Source organism: Aethina tumida, chromosome 3 (genome assembly GCF_024364675.1).
Source record: "Aethina tumida isolate Nest 87 chromosome 3, icAetTumi1.1, whole genome shotgun sequence".
In the NCBI taxonomy this organism is placed as follows: Eukaryota; Metazoa; Arthropoda; class Insecta; order Coleoptera; family Nitidulidae; genus Aethina; species Aethina tumida.
In genome coordinates, this window is record NC_065437.1 from 19,054,627 (window position 1) to 19,079,210 (window position 24,584).

Below are 24,584 nucleotides of genomic sequence, written 5' to 3' on the forward strand. Positions count from 1 at the left end.
TTGGAAATTTTGTTGTTGGGATTTCAAAACCTTTCGAAAATTTTTTAACCAGATATGCAATTCTAAATAAGTCGATTTCTTAAAAAAAATCTAATAAAAGTGCATTAGATAAAAAATGTTAGTTTGAAACAAACCTTACTCTACAATTTCTTATGCAGTATTTACTTTTTAATATTTTCAATTATTGTAACCCAACAATTTTATCTGGTTTTTTGTTGTTTCAACCGAAGTATACCGTAAGGAAGTACAAAATATCGGTGAATTGTGTAAGTGATTCATAATGGCTGCCTAAATCTGCGACTCCGGAAAAAGCAAAACAAAACTTTAACATTTTTTATCTCGTTTTCCATTGAAGGATTTCTTTATGAAATCGTCTTATTATTTAGAATTGCATATCTGGTTAAAAAATTTTGGATAAGTCTTTTTAAACTTTTAAAAGTTTTATGAAAATTTCCATATTCTTATTCTATAAAATGTTACACGTTATATATTTTGCTGAATTGAGTTAGACATAAATAGAGCAACTTTAATTTTGAAAGAAATTTTTAATAATTAAATATGTTTTTTAAATTTTTATTAACAGTTTGGCCTCCGTGGCATAGTCTCGGCCATTTTCCGAATATACGACAACTCTATATACTACTTCAAGCTTCTTGAATCGCAATGATGAGTTCAATTAAATTAATATTTTTATATCGAATTTGGTTATCAACGTAATCTGCCATTTTTTCTATAGATTAGTATTTGGAGACTGGAACGGGCAAAACAAAACATTGATGGTTTGGTCTTTTAAACAAACGTCACAATTTTGGATTTGTGCCCCTGTACATAAATTAGTCTAAGGACCTGCGCCAGAAGCATCCCCATAGCATAGTTGACGTAATTAATGGTAACCTCTTAGTCACCTTGTCTTGTTTCTCCCGCTGCGCTGTTTTTTACAGTTTCACTTCTAGCAATGATTACATAATTATAGTAAGCAAATAATCAATCGAAATTCACAGAAACCAAAAGAATACCATTCAAGTCAAAAGTTGCTATAATTTTGTCCATTAAAAATTAAAAAAGTAAGGAATTTTTTAAAACATAAATATTGTCATTCTATTAAAATAGTACAAGACATATTTTTAATATATTTTAATAAATTAAGTTAACATTAAATATATCCCTCAAAACAAATTTAAAGGTGTCCTCAGAGGAGGCTATACCCATAATGTGAAACTACTCGTTATAATGTCTCGCCGGAATCAATTGGCTTGTAATTTCGTTAGTATGGTACAAAAAAGTCTAAGGGTTTCGCCAAATTGACGATATCCAGACAGACATTGATGAATGGTGGGCTGTCTAAAGACATATTTCCGAATTGCCTACAAGACGGGATTACTTTAGTGACATTCAGCTGCCTTTAGATCAGATTTTACACCGGATTCCGCACAATAGCCATCTATGCCCCAACGACTCCAAATCCCATACACTGATACTGTCTTTTTCTAAAAGGCTTCACATGATTACGACCAGACACTTCTTTTGTACAGTTATGCAAAACGAGTCCTCGAATTATAATTTATTTACAATTATTAATATGACCACAATGCCATAACAATGTACTTTTTGCAATATAAAAAAGTGAATGTGATTTTTATGAATGATTTATGTGTGCCATAAACTTTTATGCTGGGAACCATATTTAAACATAGATTCATAATTGTAAAATTAAATTATCTTACCTGTACTGAAATGGAGATCAATAAAAATTAATGAACCATTTGTAAATAGAATTATCATGTTTAGTGTTAGTTATGAAATGTCTACTACGAAATTGATCATTCCTACATGCATATTTATGTCATGGGATCATGGGTATTGCAATTAAAATTTTAATTTAAAAACTACCAGAATCAAGTAGAGTCAATTATTAAAATTGGCTGCAAATATATTTTCAATGTAAATTTTAAATAAAATTGAAATCCATACCAAAAATTGTTTACGGATTAAAATATTCTTATTTTCGATTTGTTTTCATCTAAAATTGGAAAAGTACATAAAACTTATAAGACCAAAGTTTATCAAAATTAAATTACACGTAGTCTGAGAGCAGTTATGGACTCAATCGATTCTCATATAAAGTCTTAATCCCCGGCCTAAAGTTCTTGTTCCAGACCTGCTTAAAATACGGCACTGTTTTGATCCCTGAAGACATCCGGACCCCTCCCCACCATCCCGTTTTGTTTCCTTTGTGAAGGAGACAAAGTTAGCGTTCGGAACTTTTTAGCAAGGATCTCGGGGGATTTACCTTAGTCGGTGTACGTGAGGCGCGAGCAAATAAAAGAAATGCGTAGACTGCAGTTAGACGGGGCTTTATACCGTGGCTTTTCACTGTTTGTGGCCCCTTTTTTCCAATTTAAATCGTCGGAATGATTCTCTTAACTCGCTACTTCAATTTTACGGGCGCGCCGCCGAGGGTACTTCACACGAGAATTAAATCGGTATAAGAAATTCTTCGGTATGTCTAAATTGAAAGTTGCTTGTTCTTCAACGTGTACGGGGACAGGGACTCGAGTTTTTCCTACGGAATTAGTTATAATTTTCTTGCAGCCAGCATTCAGGAAAAGACTGCAAGCGATAGAAGGTGTTACAATATTAAATTTAATTTTTTTTTTCATTAATTAAAAGTTAAATATACTCACACACATTTATGTACTTGTTAATATAAATATAACCATATTTTGTTTAATGTCTTTCATAATATCTTTAATAATTTAATTGTTATATTTAATTCTTGTTTTCAAAATAAAGTTCCATAAAAATCAAATACAAATTTTAAATGTATATATTTAAACTATACTCATAAAAGTTTATACCAATAAAATAGAGTTTTATTTAAATTGGTTATTTAAAATAAAATTATATGACAAAAATAAAATTTCCTAATAATTCTATTTTACGCTTGTATATTTTTGTTATCCGGAAATATATAAAAATAAAAATAATAATATTATCGCACTAGTTTTTAAAATTATTTAACTATTCCTTTAAAAAATTGTATTACATTTGCTGAATTTGGTAGCTGAATGTAAGTGTGAAATGTACTCTCTTTTATCATAAATTATTACAATATGCTTTAATATTTCAAAATCGATTACACTATTATTATAGCGATTATAGTTCTAAAAATGTCTAGTGACCTACTTACACTAAAATGATAATTTATTTGATTGATTATTTTTTTTTAAATTTAATCATTAATGGCCATTCAGTTAATAATATTCATATAATTATCTCTAAACATATTTATAAAAAGTCATTTTCTTCTATAAATAAAATAATTAAAAAATTGGTTAGAAATTGAATAATGTGAATAATGTAGTTATTATTGAAAGTCATGTACACCAACTGGACTTGTTCTTTTGGCTGGTTGCCTTTAGAGGATTTGCCACGTTATCGATCCAGCGGCGCACCTAACATTTACCCTTAGATTCGAGCCAATTTAAGGCGAGCTTTATCCCTTACAAATCCCGCTTTACCGGCTGCAATTTCTTGCCGTAGCATTCCCTACAAAAAATATCGAATTCCAACATTGCGGAGAGTTAATGAACTTCTTGCTGTCGGGTTTTCTTTATGCCGCATTGAAAAAGATTCTTTGTGAAGCCGTTTTATGATTTAAGCTCCGGAAAGATTGATTCTTTGTAAATAAATTACTTTATATCACACTCGCAAAATAAAAACGTCAATTTATTTAACTAAATTAAGTAATTATTGAAATGCCTTGAAGCCTTGAAAGACGTTTCTGTGACTGAAAACATAAAATTCTGTGAATTGAAGGAATAAATAATTAAACGAAATAATTCTGATTAATATGATACTGCAAAAGACCGTAAATTTCAAAGAGTTTAACTTTTATTTGACCCTTAAAACTTCTTCGACGGCTTCTTGAAATACCTCCGTAAAGTGCAAACCAGTATCCAATTACTTATGCCCAAGACCTGAAAGCAATTAGTAAAACTTGGGGTACGCGTAGTAATGCTCAGTAAGTTGTTCTAAACAAAGGCTGAACATGAGTGTTGTTATCTGAGCTGATCGAGTGGCAGGGAGAATTCCCCGGGGACAAAGTCATGGAGACGAGTTTTCCTTCCATCCCCTTGATGGCCTGGAGGCGCGAGTCCTCCATAAAAAAGAAAACAAGTGGAAATGCCGGAGTAGAATGAAAACATCAAACCGTTATTGTTTTATTGTTGGGAAATTGGTCCCTGCCTTTTCGGACTGTGTTCACCTTTGGCTGTTTTATTTATGTGAATATTGATATGGTCGTGTTTTTGTTTTACGAATTTGATGTATCAGTCTGGTGTAGTAAAATATATCTCAAAAATAACCGCATTATATAAAAAAATGTTTGTTAAAAGGAATTTTTTTCCGTTTTTTGTGTCACGTATAGTTCGTAATAAATTACTGTTATGAATTATAATTGGAAATAAAAGTCCAGTCTATGAATACACAACAAAAGAATATGGTATATTTAAAAAATATATACATGAAACTTGTCAAACGAGGACTATTCGATTCTACAAATATAATTGGAAAAGTGATTGACATGAAAAATGGTCTCTACAAATAAATTAGATGCTTACTTCTAAAGAAAGGAATTCTTGGAATAATCCTAAATCGGTTTTGAAGATGAAATTTCTGACAGAGAGGCGGAAGCATATTGTTATCATTCGATCGTCAGAATTTTCAATAATATTCTATGACCTTAATAATAAGTAATAATGTTTGGTATGTGGTAATATTTAAATGTAATACTTTAGATTGAGATAGATTGATTAGTAAACCTCGAATACTTACATCAAATGATGCAGTTGACCTTAGAAGCCCGGAAGCATATTCTCGCATCTAAAAATATTATTTCCGCTGAAATGACGATGTGGCAAACAATCCAGACGTTTTATGTCGTTCTTAATAAATTTGTTGCCGCTTTATGTGTTCAGTTGTACGTGCGGGTGAACAAGACGGGGGATGCGAAAAAAGGAATAAATGGTGCGAAGTGCGGTGATGAACTCGTGACAATAAAACAACCTGACAAAGCAATCAAGCGGGTCTGGTGTAGGGGGTGCGGGATCCGGTCCTTGACGGGGGCAGTAGATTAGCTAGATACGTCACGGCCTATGTGGGACCAGCCCATGATTTGTTCCCCATAAGATGCTGAGTCGGACATTCTCCGGGATAATTAAAGAATTTTCCACTCTGGTCACCGATTTAATTCCATCGGGAAACCGGATTTCCATGGAATTTATATTATTTCATTATTGTGGTTGTAGTGAATCAATAAAGCATTATTTGAGCTGAATAAATAGACATGAGTTCTCTTTTATCTGCAATGCAGAGGTTTTTCTTTGTACAAGATTAAATCAACAAAACATCAATTTCTTTAAAGTTTTATAGACTTTAAACTTACACTTATTGTCATTTATCTAACAATCATTTTAGTTACATAACTATGTTTATATAGTTTTTATAAAATTAAGTTTTAAGCAATAAATCTGTATTGATTTTGTAATAACAACGTGATAAAAATAAAGATAGGCTAAATTGTTAGTTGCGTGTAAGGACTGTATTTTCGTTTTCAAGGCTTGTGACACACTTACATACTAAATATTAGATTTAAGACATACGTTAAACTATATTATTTACTTTTTAGTTACTCCATTTTTTACATTGTCAGATATTATTAGGAATGATAATTTATATAAATTTGGAAACATTATTCTACTTTCTTGTTAGAAATATGTAAAGGTCTTGAATTAATTTTATAGTTTAACAATGTGTTTTTACAATAAGAAAGGTTTTATATTCATGGTAAGTTCAAGCAAGAAGTTACAGCTGTAAAAATATATTTTATTATTTTTTAATTATACTCCATTATTTTAACGATAGAAGACGACACAGTCTCAAAGAGATTGTTGGTTTAATAAAGATTGATATAAAGATAATTAAAAAACTAAAAAAATAAGGACTTATTATTAATATTAATAAACCATTAATAAAACTCTAGCAAATTCATCATTATTCCTCAAGGAATTCGCATTTTGACAACACATTTTTATATAAGCGCCTTTAAGCCAATTAAGCCCGATAATTAATGAAGTGTTCGGTAATTTTAGATGGCTGGTCCCACAACAGATCGGTATGTTTTAACGCGACCTCGTAATCATGTTAATCCTGTGGGGGGAGGTTTAATTGCTGTTAAGTGACATCGCTGCTCCTGATTTATGTCTTCTTTCAGCTCTGACATTTATTGGGATGATTCTGGCCTCTCAAATATTTACCCAACCTTGTAATCCAGTTATGAATGAATGTCTTTTTTGAGGCGCTTCATGAGCACGACGACAGAAGTGTAGCCCTCGCTCGTTACTGTCGGCGTGTAAAGTCCCCCGTTTTGGGCGAGTTATTTACGGACCTTAAAGCCGTTGCAGGATTAAAGGTCAACTAAATGTAATTTCCGTTGAAGTTTCATAACGAAACAAATTTGATATTGGAATCTCCAAGAAGAGGATAAAAAGGATCCTGAAACTTAAGTAAATGTTTGAATTACATTAAAGGAATTATAAATAAGAATATAATATGTGAATTCAACATAATCTATTTCTATATTTTTTATCATCTTATTATCTTTAAAAGAGTAATGTAAGTAACAAGTTATTAAATTATTCTGAAAAGGTAAATTGAAATTTTATCCAAAGCATGATATAATTTGAAATGGAATAATAAACAATAGACAAATCTAAATGAACAAATGATTATTGTTTGTAACCTATTATGTCTTACTGAAACAGACAAATAGACTGTAAACCAATTCAAACAGATTAATTATTTTATTTATCTGTTCTATTTCAGGATGGCGCGAATCGATCCTGTCACTGCCCAAGAAGCTCCTATCGGGGACGTCCCTGGTGCACACAAATTCAACTTCGGCTGATAATGAGGTAAAAAACACCACCTTCGTACACCACCTGCATCTGACACTCAATTTCCCACATTGGGGAACCCCCTTTGAAATGTCCCCCGTTATTGTTTGAATGTAATTTTAACGCACAGCAGGTCACCCTCTCCCATCCGCCCAATGCCAAATAATGAAGTGATTGTATTTTATTCCCTATTAAAGGAAAGCGCTCAAAAGCAAAAGAAAACTGTTTGCTTTGGTCTCCTTTTCGAAACCGATTTTACAGTACTAGCTCTAAAAGGAATTACCGTTTATTTAAACGAAACCCGAATTTATATATTATATAATATATATTATTTTTTGTTAAAATTACCATCAACTTTACAGCATGGTCTAGAAATAATATTTTAAATAAATAATAATGATAAAACTTTAAAATACAGAAAGAATTTTTAATTTTCAACTATAGTTTTTTAAATAACTGCCAATTAACAAAAAATGGCTGCAGTTGATTCAATTTTACAGAACAGAATATAAAGCAAACACAGTACCGGGTAAAAATAACGTTACTGCTACAATTAGAGCAATTACGGTGATAAAGCTAATAAATGGCTGGTGACTGCACCCAACTTTGATTCTATCTCTGCGTCGCATAATTTTTAGTCAAATTACCCATTTATCTACAGCAATAAAGTACGATTTAATATCATCCGAGTGATATAAACCCCCGTGACACGGCGTGGCTACATCCCATTGTTGTCGGATGTATTAGACCACCAGTGAGTTCACATAGGGTTGAGAGTCTCCCCTGTACTTTGAACCCCGCAGTGTAGCTTTATAATAGCATCCGTCTGAATTTGCATTGTGAATTAATTAATAAACATGCACATGCAAATGAGAGTGTTTCATATTTATGTGTTTTCTTTGAAGTTCGTGGATACTTTGCAAAGAATTTATTGGGGAGTTCTATCTAAAATACTGTGGGAAGCTGCTGATTGTGTGAACTGTTTTGTCGTTTTATTTCTGCACTGCAACGTATAAACATATTTATGTGAATTTCCGAATAACGTGAAACTTATTTTTAAATGCAAAATATACGTTTCGTTTACTTTAGTGTACTATAACCGAATATTCTCAATTCATTTTGAAGAGTAGTTGGTTTAATACTTTAATATAACCAAACACAGTACAAGTAATCAGGGAGACATAACTTTTGTATTAGAAGATTATGAATTTATAGCAATTATCCGGTATCCATATTCGGTTTCTTCGGAAATGACACAATTTTCAAGGAACACTCTGTAGATTTTCGGATTTTTAAATTGTGTAACATGTTCGATACTAAAATTCAATAGTTTTTATTTGTTTTTCCAAGATTTATTTACATTTTAATGTTGAATTTAAGAATACCAAAATATACAGTGTTTCATTGAAAATAACAAAGTTGATGTAACTTTTGGTGAAACCGAAAATAATATTTCATTCAAGAATTAAACGTTAAAGTTAAAAAAAAATTATTCTAATTTAATAATAAACCTAAAAAAAATCCTATTAAAATTTTTATTAGTTATTATAAACCTTCGATTAGCATTAGTATTACTTAAAATTATAATATTTATTTTGAATAATTGAAATAATATTGGCATGAAATTTTCACTGTTCATTGTTTTCCGTATCTTTATGATAAAACAGATTTAAATAAATATTATAATAATAATTTAAATAAATAATGTAATAATTAAATTAAATATTTTTTATTAACAAAGAAAAATTGATGTAAAATATAAATAATCCTGATTAGAACGACATTTTTAGAGGGGAATTGTTACATCATCATTATTTACACACTAAAAATTTAAATAGAAATTAAAATATATAACGTAATAATGATTGGAAGTGAAATTGTAGAATATATAAGTAAAAAAGTAAACACCCCTTATTTAAAATCCCTCTCGGCGGCCTTTTAATTAATAGAATGGACGTAAAATGAAGAGTGTGATAATTAAAAAACAAACGGTTCAATTTGTAAAATAAGTACGGTTATTGAGGTTTTGTGGCTAAGGCGAGTTTCCTATAATTGGAAACTCTATCGCTCCAGAAATAACCGGCAAATTGCCCGGATGGAGAGAGGTCACGGTGCGCCAGGTAGACCAGGGGCAAAGCGACGATCAATACTCAGACCATTCCCGCGCTCCACACGCGTGTCGAAAATCCATGCATTTCTGACACGCACTTCTTTAACCGAGAAACGTCGTTTATACTTAAAAGAAATTAAACATTTAAAGGTTTTAAAGGAAACGAATTTAAAAAATCAATTTGATATTTTTCCAACTTTCGGTTGTGCCGTTATCTATATTTTAAAGAAAACATGGAAAGTAATTAAAAAATGTATTATCAGCAATTCTAATACTGAAATGTCCTGTCAGAAGTGGTTATTACAATATTTTCGTTTACTTTCTTCCTATTTTAAACGCCTATAACTTTCTTATTTCAAATTATACCACCATAAAATTTCGCACACCATTCGTCACTTAATTTTATACTATAATTTATCGCTGAAATGAATATTTACAAAAATAAAAAGATGCTTGGCATTTTCGTTTACTTCTTAACCACTTTAAATGTTAATATCTGTTTTATTTCAAATGGAGCCACCATAAAATTAGCATATCATTATGTATAATTATATTCTCTTTTAGTATATTCTATTCCTAAAATGAATAATTATCACAAAATGTGGCGTACTTTAAATAGTTTAATATAAGCTTCATAAATATAAATAATGATTAATTTGAAAATTGTGACATCAAAGTTGAATGATTTACATATGAAAAAATATTAAAATTTTGAATTTTAAAATACTTATTTTAAAATGCTTTTAATAGTTCTTCATAAGATGAGCTTCTGTTAACGTGTATAGCAAGGACTAATTTTATAACATTACAATTGATGATAATAGTAACTCCATGATTGAAAATTAAATTCTTAATTCTTCTATTTGAAAAAAATAACTGTATTCTATTTGAAAATAATTATTTCCGGTTGTTAAATTGGTACTCCTTATAAATCAGATAGGTGAATTACCCTCATGATAATTTTTTCAGTATTAATATGCGCATTCACCAATATTGCATATTGTAGTCTAATAATTAATTAATTTTGTGAAAATTGTAAATATTATAAAAAAATGAATTTAAAAATTAAATGAGAATTTTTGGTTAACATAATTTCTTTGAGATGAATATCGCTTTAAAATGTTGAAATATAAGCTGTAGAGACTGTAAATTATTAATTATGTAGTTTTAATGTGTGCACTCTCCAATATGCACTTTCCATTTAGAGAATACTATTTTATTAATAATAAAAAAATTAATGAACATAATCAATTTGTAAAATTTATTGACTTTTAAAGGAAATAAATTTCATTTACAGGTTTATCTAAACGTAATTACAATATAAATAAATATTATCTGTATAAATTTCAGATTTTAAAATAATCATGAAAATGCCAAAAGTTTTCGCATTAAAACCATACCTACACCCCAATTTAACACCAGAAAAGTTTTCGCAGTGATAATACTGCGGTATGAATTGCACAAATGTCTGTCCCTCACTTTCCAGAGGGTAAGTAGAGTAAAAAGGGGGCGCCTGAGAAATAATCTTATGTAGCAGGTGTCCGTGGTGTTGATGACAAACTTGGGAAGATTCAACACTTTATGTTTGTGGGTCGTAACAATATCCGCATGACTTAACGCAGCTCGTATCGGGTTTCGCATGTCGAATTTGTTCCTTTTCATCGTGATATTCAAGACTAAAATTCAGTTCAAAATTTTTGGTGTTATGTGAGTTAACAGTTTGGCAGAATATTGAAAATATGGCAGTGAACAAAAGCTTAAAAATTGAGCTGTTGTGGACATTTAAGATATTATCAATTAATATACAAAATGTTGAAGAACCATTTTTAGTTCTAGGTTTCAAATTAAATTTAAAATAGAAGACATCATTTTCATATTTTTACTATTATATTTCTTGAACATTTGTAAAGAAGAGGCACCATATACTACAATTGTATATTTTTCTTTTTAAATCATTTAAATTGTGATCTTTCTAATTCTAATTCCACTCAATATAAGTATACTTTAACTTAATAATTAATTAGTGGTACTATCTAAGTTTCCATGGGAGCAAACTAGAACAAAAATTATATTATTGCATAATGTATTTGATAAATAACAAAACCCTGCTTAAAATGACTAAATAATGCTTGTCACTTAGCTTTAATTATAAAATATTTTATTATTAAGAGAGTTAATGTAAACTTATTAGTCTCCCCGCTAAAGTTTCTAAGAACTAATTTAGATTAAGTGTTTTGATCTTGCAACCATTGCATATTATCAAGTTACTGCTCTAACGCTAATTAAAGTCAGATTACTTATGTTACGGTACCCTTATCACCCCTTCTCATGTTCATGAAAGATTGACATCTGCTTGTAATCCTGCCTTGTCAATTTATATAAATTAATAGTACATCATACAAAACATTTTGTAATGATTGAAATCTTTTAAATAAATATCGATGTTGGAAGGTAATTTCGCATAAATTTGAAAAAAAAAACATTAATTTCAATAATTTCCTTCATATTAAATATGTTTATTGTCACGAGTAATTGTCTTTGTCAAGTTCATTATCTTCCGAACCATTAATATTACTTCTGGAAGGGCGTGCTGATAGATAATATTGACAAATGATACGGCGGGCGAAATTTTTGAATCGGTCGTTGAGCAATCCGATGCCTATCCGTGTTAAGGTTAATTAATAATGGTGCGTTTGATATTGTGCTCTAATCCCCATACGAAGGGTCTTAACGAGGACACGTGTCTCGCACCCACAATTCACCATACACAGCACGTTCCTCCCGTTTTCTATCTGATCAGAATCTATGTGTACACAGATATGTCGTACATACATACGACCAGAAATTTGGGGTGGACGAATGTTATGATTAATGTGGCTCAATATTTGTTCAGTTTCGCTGTTAAAAAACGTATAATAAAACGTATATAAAAATTTAATTCACTTAATTCAGTAAAAACGTTCAATACTCGCCTTAACATATTTCAGAAATTTAAAGTGCCAAGAAACGAAGAAATAATCGATTCGATAAGGCACTCGGCAACATTAGTCAAGGTGTTGGCTTATCTTACCCGAGGCTACGGGCTTCAACCCTAACGAACCATGCACCCTATTTGCTCCCCAATTTTTCTCCCATTAAGTAAATTGGAACGGAAACTGCAAGAGGAATACTGTTTTCATTTGCCTTTTCCTTATGCCAATTAACTTGATGGTATTGGTTGTCTGTTTTTATTTTGTGTTTTGATCTTGCGTTTTCTTTTTTTAGACGGTTTAATCAAATTCTTAATAACTGTAGAAGACGAGCGTATCAACGATTATGTGTGTCTTTGAGAAAAATTCAATTTATTTTCATCATATTCGAAAGTCGAATTTCTTATGAAGTAATATTTAACGAAAACAGAAAATTATTATGAAATTATACGTGGAGACTTGGATGAGTCAGTTCTAGACAGTTGGATATTTACAGCCCCAAACCCTCGAATCCACCACTCGATCATTTGATTACCGCTGTCTCATTCTACCTTTGATGGATTTTAAATCTAATTTTCGTAATGTCTGATAACATCGAAAGTGAGTTTGATAGATGCATGAGGGGTCGATCGATACATATCCAATAAAATTTTATACTGTAGAGGATATAGGTCCGTGTAATATTATCGACGTTTCATATAACATTGTATACTAAATTTATTCAGGATGCAACAGACAAATGTCTAAGTTTTAATACAATTTCGAGTTTACGTGTCAATAATATTAAGTTCCATATAGATCTCAGTTATGTAACCTAATGCAAAAAACAATTTAGGTGTTAACATCTACCTATATTAAATTATTGATAAATTAAAAACAAATATTTTAAAGGTTTTTGTAATATTCCTCTCTTTACATTATTTTCTAAATTTTTATCAGAATTTTTAAGAGTCCTACTTACTTGTATAGAGTTACTTATAAAACATTTTAAATTGATAAGTTATCAATTATAAATAAAAGTACTTGCCACATTTTAATACATATTGTTAATTATTATAACTATAATAATTATGAAATTTATATTATACACTGTGTAAATGAACTTTTTAGTTTCCCCAGCATGTGCATATACTCGAGTTACTTTGCAAACGCTAATTAATTTCAATTTGCTTAAGATATCTTAAAGAATGTAACTAAAACAAAGGTAAAAAAGGAATGACATAAATTTGATTTATAGATAAATAAGTCACACTTAAATTTCATATTTTTTGATTTATAAATACGTCTTCGTGCAATATTTCAAAAAATCTTCTATAATTCAAACCAGACTGGAAAATTGGTTATACGGTTATTCGTAGCTAGACACCAAAATGCCATTTACATGCCATATGTCCCTTGGGACCCAGAACCGAATTTTTCCCCCTCTGTTTTTCCCTTTAATCGTTACACGGGAAACGTGTCATCTTTCTTTCTCAGGATAAACAGCTCACTGTGCCGTACATTACGTAAAGTAAACTTCTTAAATTATGCATAGGTTTGTAAGAGCACGCTTTGAGAGGATTTTATTTTCAAGTGTTATTACGACCGCTGTTTTGTTTTGAGTTTCTTCATTTTCCGAGGGAGGAAATCATATTTGTACTGGCTACGATAATTCCCATATGCCATCAAGTTTATAATATTTGTGAATGTCAGATAACCAAAATAAAATAATGAAATTATTAATTGTAAATAAATTTAATTTCACTTATAAAACTGTTAATAAATAATGAAAATCACTATTGGATTTTAAAGAAATAATTTCGTATATATATTTTCTAAAAGTTACATAATTTTATTTGAGGTAAAAGCATTAATAATTAATCAATTAAATTTCATTTTTAAATGACAAAATGAAAATTGAAAACTAATTAAAATGAATATGAACAATAGGAAATCTATATATTTGGTGTTTAACATCTATTTTAACACCTTAAATGAAACATGACAGAAAACGCATTACAGACTAGGAATACTAATGACAACCATAAACTTTACGATTATTAAGTTTTTAAATAACCATTGAAAGTAAATGGGACATTATTATGTAAATTAAGATCTTTATTTACATAATATTCCCGTTTTGCGATCATTTTTTACTTTTCGATTATAAAACTAATTCAAATATATGCATGCATATTAAAATAATATTATTATTTAAGAAAACGTAGAAGTAATGAAATGAGAGAATTTTTAAATAAATTATACAATACCACTAATACAAAAAAAAACGACTCACATGGAAATGGTTATTTTTATAGTAAAATTTTATGTAAAATTCGCAAATGTCAAAGTTTTTTTAAGTTAACTTCCTTTTTGAAATATCGCTGAAAGTAATATTTTTTTATTATTTTTTTAAATTGCAGTACTTTGTGCCATAAAATGGCAATTTTTATGGTATGTTGGTCTGAATTTTTTATTACAGACAAACATTTTAAATCACTTAATGATACTACAATTGTAGTAATTCAATAATTGTGTTTATTTTCATATTTTTTAACTTTCATCATTAATAATTAAGAAATAGAACTTATTTTGTACAGTTATTGAAACAAAATCAACTTTTTTATATGTATCAATTTCAGCCTGATTTTTGACATATTCATTCTATAATTGCTAATTTGTTGGTAACTACCAAAATTCTTCTTCTTTCTTTGTCATTGAGATTATTTTATCACATGGATTTCGGCTTAATAAAAAATTAATACCTTTAGAAATATTAAACCTGAATTTCCAAAACATCATCAAAATTGACTTTCTAAAATATGAAAGAATATTTGTATTCAAAATCTATAATTAAATGAAAATGGCGCACAATTTTGCATGTCATTTAATGTTATAATTTATGTTTCTTTCTTTAGAAAAGAATTATTAATTACGTAAAAATTGTTTAGAATTTATTAGAATACATTGCTGTAGGTAATAACATTTCTTTCATAATATAATTCAAATTATTTTCTGCTAATTTAGGAGCTAAAAATGAAAAACATATTGTAGTAAGCATTTTTACAATAATATGATATGGTAGTGATTGAAAAGAGGACATGCTATGTGATTATTTCTGGACAGTTTACCAGAAACTGAAATATAAAAAAGGTCTCATTCTTGGTATATGACTATGGGCTCAAAATATTCATGAAAGAACCAACAAACTGTAAAAGATTATTTGGCTTGAAACTTCTAAGTCAAAAAAACTATGATATTTACGTGTATTAATAATATATTATAATAGAACTAATATTGTAATAGAACTCAGTAAGTAATTTCAACAAACAGTACATAAGTTCAAACAGTTTTATTCAATCTTTGAACGTTTTATAATATTTTAAAAAATATCACATTTATGTCCATAATTCATGAAGCAACGAAAATAATTGATGTCAGATACTTTAAAAACGATTCAATAATACTTTCCATAATGACTAAATTTCCATCCGACAACACGGTTTTTCTCTCCATAGAAAAAATCACCCTGATTATTTAACCATCCTGCTTGTTTGTTTAATGACACACCGCCCCGTTATATTTTCGGTTGAGTGCCGTCCGCTCTCCCTTTACGGTGTAGCCCTTGTATACCTGCAGGAAGTAAAGTAAATGGAATATAATTTATTATTAATGCCCGAGGTCCCCCTACTTCAATTAATTATTTAACAATCTATCCAGTTTTCTGTCTCTACGAAAGCGCTGATTACCAAAATTAATCCCGGGCATTTGTTAGTTTTAATTTGATTAAATTCATTAATTATGTCAGTAAAAAGAAAATGGGCGATCAAATTATAAAAATAATCAATCATTTTAATAATTTTCATTTCTGTAAAAATATTACAAAATTAAGGAAGTTAATAAATAATACCGTAGACTATAAGTTGATCAACTTCAGAAAATAAGAAAAAAATTGAATTTTGCCACTTTCAAATCAAAATAATTTATACAATTGTGCAAAATGTGGTAAATTTTGTACAATTTTTTCTACGGTATTTATGGAAATACCAATTGAAATAATTATGTTTGTGTTCCCTTTAATTCTCCTTTTTAATTTAATAAAATATAAATGTTTCTCTCTTCTTTCATTACATAAAATTTATGAATATATTGTTTTATATTTCCACCAATATAGTCCTGATGATGGACGAAACAGGGGAACGAAACGTCGCACGTCATAAATCATGCCATTAAAAGTGTGTATTAACTGCACATTTCCGGGAGCAGTTGTGCTGTCCAGGCTGTCCCGGAGCGACAGTAGACAGTGTCGGACTGGCGTCGACGTCGATACAGTGCGGTCCGTAACAGGCGGCGGGCGTCGTGACGACAGACACGGAATCCGGTGTGTTTTCCACGGTGTGCAAATGAGGTTGAAACCGAGAGTCGCACTGACCCTCCAAGCTATTCATCTCACGGGACTAGTAGAACCCACGTACGCGAAAGCTCTGGCTCAACGGCGAAGGTTCACAACGGTACGCCCCATATTTTCAGCGACGATCGATACGGTGGCTCTTATATTACGGGAGAATGCTACATTTACCTGTCGGGCACGTCGATTTTTAGTTCGGTCCGTCCGGACGCGGCAGGAAATGAATTCCGGGTTTGTTTACCATTCGTTGTGCGATCTCATCTATGTCAAAACAATCTTAGTTTTACATGTGATCTTCTAATGTTTAAATAAGTTATCCTTTATTTTAGTAATGTGTGTCACATTGCAATCAAAATTATAAAAATATTTGAGTCACACACACATTTTCAATCATATAAAAATTCGCCTAAATAATAAATTAAAAGTTGGTTCAGATCTTTAATCAATATTTGAACTTAATTATATCTTATTAAAAAGAGTTACATTAATTTTAAATTAATTAATTCAATTGAATTATTTATACAGTGAATTTAAAATGCATTTTATTAATTTATAACTAAATTTCAACGAATAATACCTCAAAAAGTAACTCTATGAATGCCATTAAAATTGTTTTCATAAAAATTTATTACTTTCATGAAAATAAAATATTCTCCATTGAAGTATCGAAAAAAAAACATTATTCTAATAAATTGATTAATTCTGCTAAACTAAACCATACAATAAGGTATGTCATAATTCTCTGATATTCCTGATATCAGAAAAAATAAATTCAGTAATTGATAATCTACCATAAACTATACAATATTTTTTACAAAGTTCAATATATACTCATTTTGAATTATGTCAAATTCTATGAAAAACTTATTTTTCCATAAAAAATGACTAATATCATTTTTGATTGATATAAATTATGATAAAGGATATAACAATTAATAATTATAATTAAAGGATTTAAAAATTTTTATATAACATTTAACTTGTTAATGTCTATCATCAGTTTTTATTTATGAAATGTATGTATAATAGTAGTCATTATTAAGCAACTAAAAGTATTAAATATTTTAACCATAACTCTTTTATTTAATGTGAACTGTTAAAATAATATTAATTTACTGTTGTTGTTTTATACAGTATTATACTATAAACTACTACATTCTTATTCTATAAAATGTTACATATATTTTTCTGAATTAAACTGGAAAAATGTAAATATAGCAAATTTAATTTTGAAAGGGATTTTTAATGATTAAATCTGTGTTATATAATTTAACATTAATACTTTGTAAAATATTCTTTTAGTTTTACCCCGTGGCATAAACTCAGTATATTGAAGTTTGTCAAATTTTTATGTCGATTTTGGTTATAAACATGATCCTCATATTTTCTTTAGGGTTGGTGTCTGCAGATTGGGATGGTCAAGACAAAACATCGATGGTTTGACCTTTTCACAATTTTGAATGTGTGTTTGGGAACATTTTCTTGTTGAAACGTATTTATTAAGAGCATAAATTATTTAATAGGCAAGCAAACTATTGTTTAATATATCCCTAAAAGCGCTGATTACCAAAATTAATCCCGAGCATTTCTTACTTTTTATTTGATTAAATTCATTAATTATGTCAGTAAAAAGAAAATGGGCGATCAAATTATAAAAATAATCAATCATTTTATAATTTTTATTTCTGATGTAAAAATATTACAAAATTAACTTAATAAATAATACCGTAGACTATAAGTTGATCAACGTCAGGAACTAAGAAAAAAATTGGATTTTGCCACTTTCAAATCGAAATAATTTACACAATTGTGCAAAATGTGATAAATTTTGTACAATTTTTTTCTATGGTATTTATGGAAATATCAATTGAAATAATTATGGTTGTGTTCCCTTTAATTCTCTTTTTTAATTTAATAAAATGTAAATGTTTCTCTCTTCTATCATAAAATTTATGAAAATATTGTTTTATATTTCCACCAACATAGTCCTGATGATGGACGAAACAGAGGAACGAAACGTCGCACGTCATAAATCATGCCATCAAAAGATGGTCAAGACAAAACATCGATGGTTTGACCTTTTCACAATTTTGAATGTGTGTTTGGGAACATTTTCTTGTTAAAACGTATTTATTAAGAGCATAAATTATTTAATAGGCAAGCAAACTATTGTTTAATATATCCCTAAATAAAAATTAGTCCAATTTCTCTAATTTTGTTCAATAAAATTGATCAGTTGCATAACAGATAGATATTAACATCAAATAGTACAACCCATATTTTTAATATATTGTTGCTATAAATATGGCCACAATTGTGTTTCTTAAAGAAAATTAAATTAAATACACAAATATTAATCAATTTTTATTAATCATCTTGCACATATGACAATAATAATGTTTCTGTTTTAACAATAAATCTTATCTATCAACATTGAAATTAGTCACGAAGGAATTTTATTAGGAATAATACCGAAAATGAGATTATGATTGTCATAAATTATTAAATAAATAAAAATCTTATATATTTTGTTTATCAATATAAGATTATACCATAACTAATTATTTAAAGTTTAGAGGAATATTCCATAATTACAAAAAAAAATTCCGTAAATATTGTTATTGACTATTGACGATAAGTAAAAAAAATATCTTTTAGGTACTCACTTTAACGATCCTTATGCACTAACGATTCGAACCAGGAAAGCATTATGTTCCGTCGATTAAAATGATATTCGTTCGTGCACTTGTTACTTAGGTGGGCAGACTGGTGAGTGGGAACACGCGACAATATCATTTAACCCCTAAGGTCCCCAAAACTTTTTCATACAACCTGCACGTGGTCGCCCTTACGTGCATTTGAAAGTAGCATTTTCAATGGGAGCGCAGCGATAATATCATTTGGAGTACATTATTGATTATCCTGGAAACATGAATAAAGGAAGGAGTGAGTGTACTCTTTGTAATTGTGTTACATTGTTTAGAAAATGGAATATTTATTGCTTTCGGAGTTTGGTTACTTTGAAATCGTCAAATATTGAAAGGCAAAACATTATGGCGCATTTGAAATTTATCACCTGGCTATATAGAGCACGAAATCAAATTTATTCGAAAATATAACGTTTGATAAATAAAATTCATTCAGAAAACGTAATATTTTTGCGTCAGGAAGTTAGTTAAGTAGATTTCCCCAGCATAGAATCACCTAAGTTCATGCAAAAAGAGAATAAATTTATAGGACATTCGTATTTTATTCTGAACGGAATTCTAAAGGTGTTATTTGCATAATAAATATCATACTATAAGTCGCTTTTCACATCTCTCTTGAAAAAGTTTTTATTCTAGAGCGCACCTACAATATAAAAGTTTATAACTTAAAATATGAAATATGCACCTACTAAACCAAAAGTATAAGATCAAGAATTAAATTATATCAGCAAGGAATTAAGACTATAGAAGATTTTTGAAGAAGATATAAAAATCTTCCTTTACTTCTCTCCTTTTTTATATTTAATTTCACTGCCAATGTTCTCTGTTCGAGATTGTCAAAAATTTAAGCTTTTTAATTTAATATATGATTTTTTAAAATACATTTTCTGATATTTTAATTTCAAACAACAAAGTAGAACTGAATTATTATACATTTATTGAGTGACCAATTGTTACCAATTTACGAGTTTGTGTTTTAGTCGTCCGTTTAAAATTGTTCAAAATTAAATATTTTTGTTGCACATGAACATGTTCACTTACTACGTAATTTAATATAAACCTACCCCCTATATGAATCATGTTTCAATGTCACGCTACACGTCGCTAATACGAATCGAATTAAACAGGGACTAATTTAGTTTATAATTGTAAAACGTCAAAAATTTTCAACAAAGCGAATTATTTCAACGTAAAATTACATGTTATGGGAATAACAGACATGAAGTATAATTTAATTTTTGGTCAATAGTAATAGTAAATAAGCATTTCCATATGACATGAAACATGGAAATATAAAACAAGCTTAATTTAACTATAACAATAAATTCGAACATTTGGTGATTTAATAGGACGTTTAGCACAAAAAATGACAAAATTTATTTAGTGTGTTTACTTAACACAAAACTACACAGATTGTGTGTTTCAAATATTTATCTCGGATTAGGTAGCTGCGTTAAAGGCGGACTAAACAAATATTGATTTTACAGGCAAATGATGAATAAATACAACAATTTCCATCGATAAGTAACATGTTAAGCAAACAGGCTAATTGGGCGCGGTGGCGGTGCAGGAGTGATTCACGAGATGTTAATTGGAGTGTCACCCCTCTTTTGTTGGCGTTCGTTGCACCACCCCTGCTTGGGGAACCCCCAGCCCATGAATATATGGATGATTCCGAAACTGAATTACAGAAATCGGCAAGGGTAGAGACGTTATGCCATTCACATGGACATTATTCGCGCCCATGCGATTCAGTTTCAGGCGGTTTTATGTAAATTTTATTCTGGAAACTCCTTCATAATGCACGTGCGAAATGCGGCGTTGTTAGGTGATTTCAGTGTGACGCTGGGAAATTGCAAATTTCTATAAATTGACTGAGTTTCAAGTTTGAATAGAGATTTGTTTTATATCCATATGTTTGAATTAGTACTATAAAACAATGTCTTTATGTTATTATATTTTTACAGGTTCAACTCCCAAAACTCCCAGTTCCACCATTAGATGTAACACTACAAAAGTATGAAAAAACAATGAGACCGCTCCTGGACCAAAACGAACAAGCCAGACTAAAAAAAATTATAGAAACATTTGGTGGACCTGGTGGTCATGGAACAAAACTTCAGCTATACCTTGAGGACAGAAAAGAAAAGATGGACAACTGGGTACGTCATTATATAATTAGTTTATTAAAATGTTTTAAATGAATATAAATATATTACTTTTTCAATTAATTGTTTAAAAACAATGATTTATGACTGATCTCATAATTTATTTAAAAATGGAAAATAGATATTTGTCCCATTAAAACCCCATTTAGGCAGTATATCTCATTCACAAACATTTTATGAAACAATTTGAATATTATAAATATAAAGTATATTATATTAGATACCGGAAAAAGTAAGGTGTATTTTACGTTCAACTTTAATCATCAGAATCAATAATGTGTTACTAATGTTCAACAAGAAAATTCAATATAAACTTTTGAGTCCCTTTTTAGGAATTGAATGGTGTACCATTTTTCACTCAAAATATAAATATCTTTTAAATATAGTGTAGGAAGAATTGCATTGTTTAGCTAAAATAGCAAATAATATATATATAGCTAAAGAAATTTACATGTTATATTGTAATAAACTACCTTTTTACAGTTAAAATTATACCACATATATAATTTGTATGAAAAATTAAACCAAGAAAAGCCTTTCATGCCAGGTTGTATAAAAAAGACACAAATAAATTTTTGAATATAACTTATTTACTTTGTGGCTGCCTTCGAACATAAAGTCAACAACAGTCATTTCTGTCTACGTTTTTTACATCAATAGACCACGAAGTAGGTAAGCAATGCTAACTAGCCAAAAAACCGGGGGTGGAAAATACTGCGTTTACTTTCCGAATCGGTGATCAAACAATTTTCATTGCTAACAAGATCAATTCGGCTTGGGGGAGCCCAGATATTCTCGGTCGGATGCTCACACTTCCAGAATCGACCTAGGCAGGCGTTATACACCTAGCTCAATCACCTCGCCTTGTTTATCACGACGATATTAACTGTGATTAGTGTTAATTGACTGCACTGTTAATTACTGAATTTTGGCGTGCTTTGATTGATTTATTTTCGAATCGTTACATTAAATTATGCTGTTGGCTGTTGCACACATGCAAATTCATTATTGTTGGTTTAATTAAACAACGGTTATTCTTGACAAACGAAGTAAATTGAAATATCATTTCTTTCATACAAACAGAATAAGCTACAGATAAGCCCTGCAAATGAGCACAATATAAATTAGTAACTGTAGAATTTAATCATATAATCGCTTTTCATTCAACAAAATTAATTATCCAAATGTAGAGAGAAATAATTATTGTTTTATTGCCTTTGAAACAATCGCTAGGTAATCCCGTGAACTGGGAGATGGAGTGCAGAACACGTTCGGTTTGGGTTTTGTAACCTCAGCCCCGTGCAATCCAATTATAATTTTTAATCCCCCGAGGGACATCGAAATGCGCTGTTTGCTCTTTAAGTCCTGGGGGATTAAAACGAATTCATAGACATACAAACGCTTCTAGATTGTATATAAATTTACATAGTATATTGAAATCTATTGTACATATTTCAGACATTCTTGATGTGAAGTGGAAGTATGAAAATCAATCAGTTCATGAATGTATTATTACGGCTATTTGAAACCACTTATATTGTCAAAAGTCTACAAAACCTAATGACTGTGTCAAAGTAATAATAGTAATTTTAAAAATCAAAGAAGTCTTGAAAGAATTTGAATTATCTTACACTGCAATTTTATTATTATCGTATAGTATAGATTTTTCATCGAAGTAAACAAACATAATTCAATTTTAGAATTCTTTCACAATATTATATTCTCTTTTTGTTATTACAATAATAATATAAGATATTATTAGGTGAAATGACAATTATCAAAATCAAACTTACAACGTCTTTGATCATAACCAAAGAAATTAAACTTCTCAGTTTATTTTCGGTTTATAAAAACTATATTTGGCAATAAATTACTTAGGTCGCTCAATGATTGATTGATTTTATTAAGTAATGTTAATCACTACACAGCTGACAAAGTTTCAGTGATACCATCACAATTATGCTCCGAAATAAATCAGCTGAATGAAGTTCTTGGCGCATCTTCTCTTGTTTTGCAATTGTTTATAATTGGGTTTCTACTCCCGAAATTATTGACAAAATCAACCATGTTGCTGTGAGTAATCGATGAACGAAAGTGAATAAATAGTTGAGCTCCCAGACATATTCCAAGTTAGAGTGTTTTCAATTTTATATAAGAGAGTGCCTATTTGCTCTCGATGGAGAATAAATGCAATCATGTAGTCGACCCTGAGACTGTTTTGGTGTATACATAACTATAGATGAAGACATGGATCCACTACTGCACTCCAAAATCGAAGAGAACACTCAAAACAGAGTGTTTTTATGGTGAAATCGATTGATAAGTTGACTTATTTTAGGATGTACTCAAAATTATCTATATCGCTTACTTCAAAAAAGTAATTAACTAACCGGTTAGGCAAAGAAAGAAGGGAAAAACGTTGATTTATTTACATCCACCGTATTTACTGGATTTAACACTTCTTTTATTTAAAAATTTAAAGTATGACTTTAGAGAGAAAGTTTCACGTAGAACCAAGAGGTCTTCATCCAATTAGATGACAGAAATTTTACTTTTTAGAAAAAAAAGAAAATTAAAAACTATGTAAAATAAATCTACATTAAATTATAACATAATAAATTATATGTTTTTCTATCCTTTTCGGAGCTCAAATATAACATTCTTATTATAAATATGCATTTAAAGCTTAATTCTAAATACTAATATTATTTAGATTATTTTATTATTATTATCTGAATATTAATATTAACATTCATACACATTACACCAAATTGAATTTTAATGTCTAAAATTGGTTAAATTAAATTTATAGCTCATAAAATTAATTAAATAAAATACACAATAAAACTTGTTTATATATATATAAGGGGTTTAGTTACTTCCTGATCTTACAGAAAAAAAATTTATACAAGCAACTCGAAGAGGAAGATATAATAGTCATCATACAAAACTTGGATCATTTAGAAAACTTCACTGTGATTCCCATTTGTAGGAAACACGTCCTTGCATAATTTCTTATCGTTTTACGGCAGAAGAAAAAAGTCATTGGAAATCCCGCCACCGCCAGCAGGCAAACGTAGAATAGAATCTTGAAAGAGGAGTGCGGCCTATTGACGCGGAAAAATTGGATTATCTACCCCATTGTCTTACAAAGCCGCAATGTTGGCCGGATTGGGTGATTGCCGGCAGATAGGACGCGTGCGTGCGTGCCGTTACCCCCGATTGGTTGCCGCCCCGAGGGCATACGGCATGCATCAGGAACAATTTCAAGAAAATTTACGAGAAA

At 29.7% G+C, this 24,584-nt stretch overlaps 1 protein-coding gene across 1 annotated transcript in view; it reads left to right on the forward strand.

The window, feature by feature from the left end:
* Window positions 1-24,584, forward strand: part of LOC109593867 (choline O-acetyltransferase) — a 44,477-nt gene that overhangs the window by 15,419 nt on the left and 4,474 nt on the right. Inside the window, exons 2-3 of the mRNA XM_020008996.2 lie at window positions 6,886-6,974; window positions 21,098-21,292. Coding sequence (XP_019864555.1) covers window positions 21,161-21,292 — 132 coding nt within the window. The 5' untranslated portion in view covers window positions 6,886-6,974; window positions 21,098-21,160. The remainder of the gene's footprint in view (window positions 1-6,885; window positions 6,975-21,097; window positions 21,293-24,584) is intronic.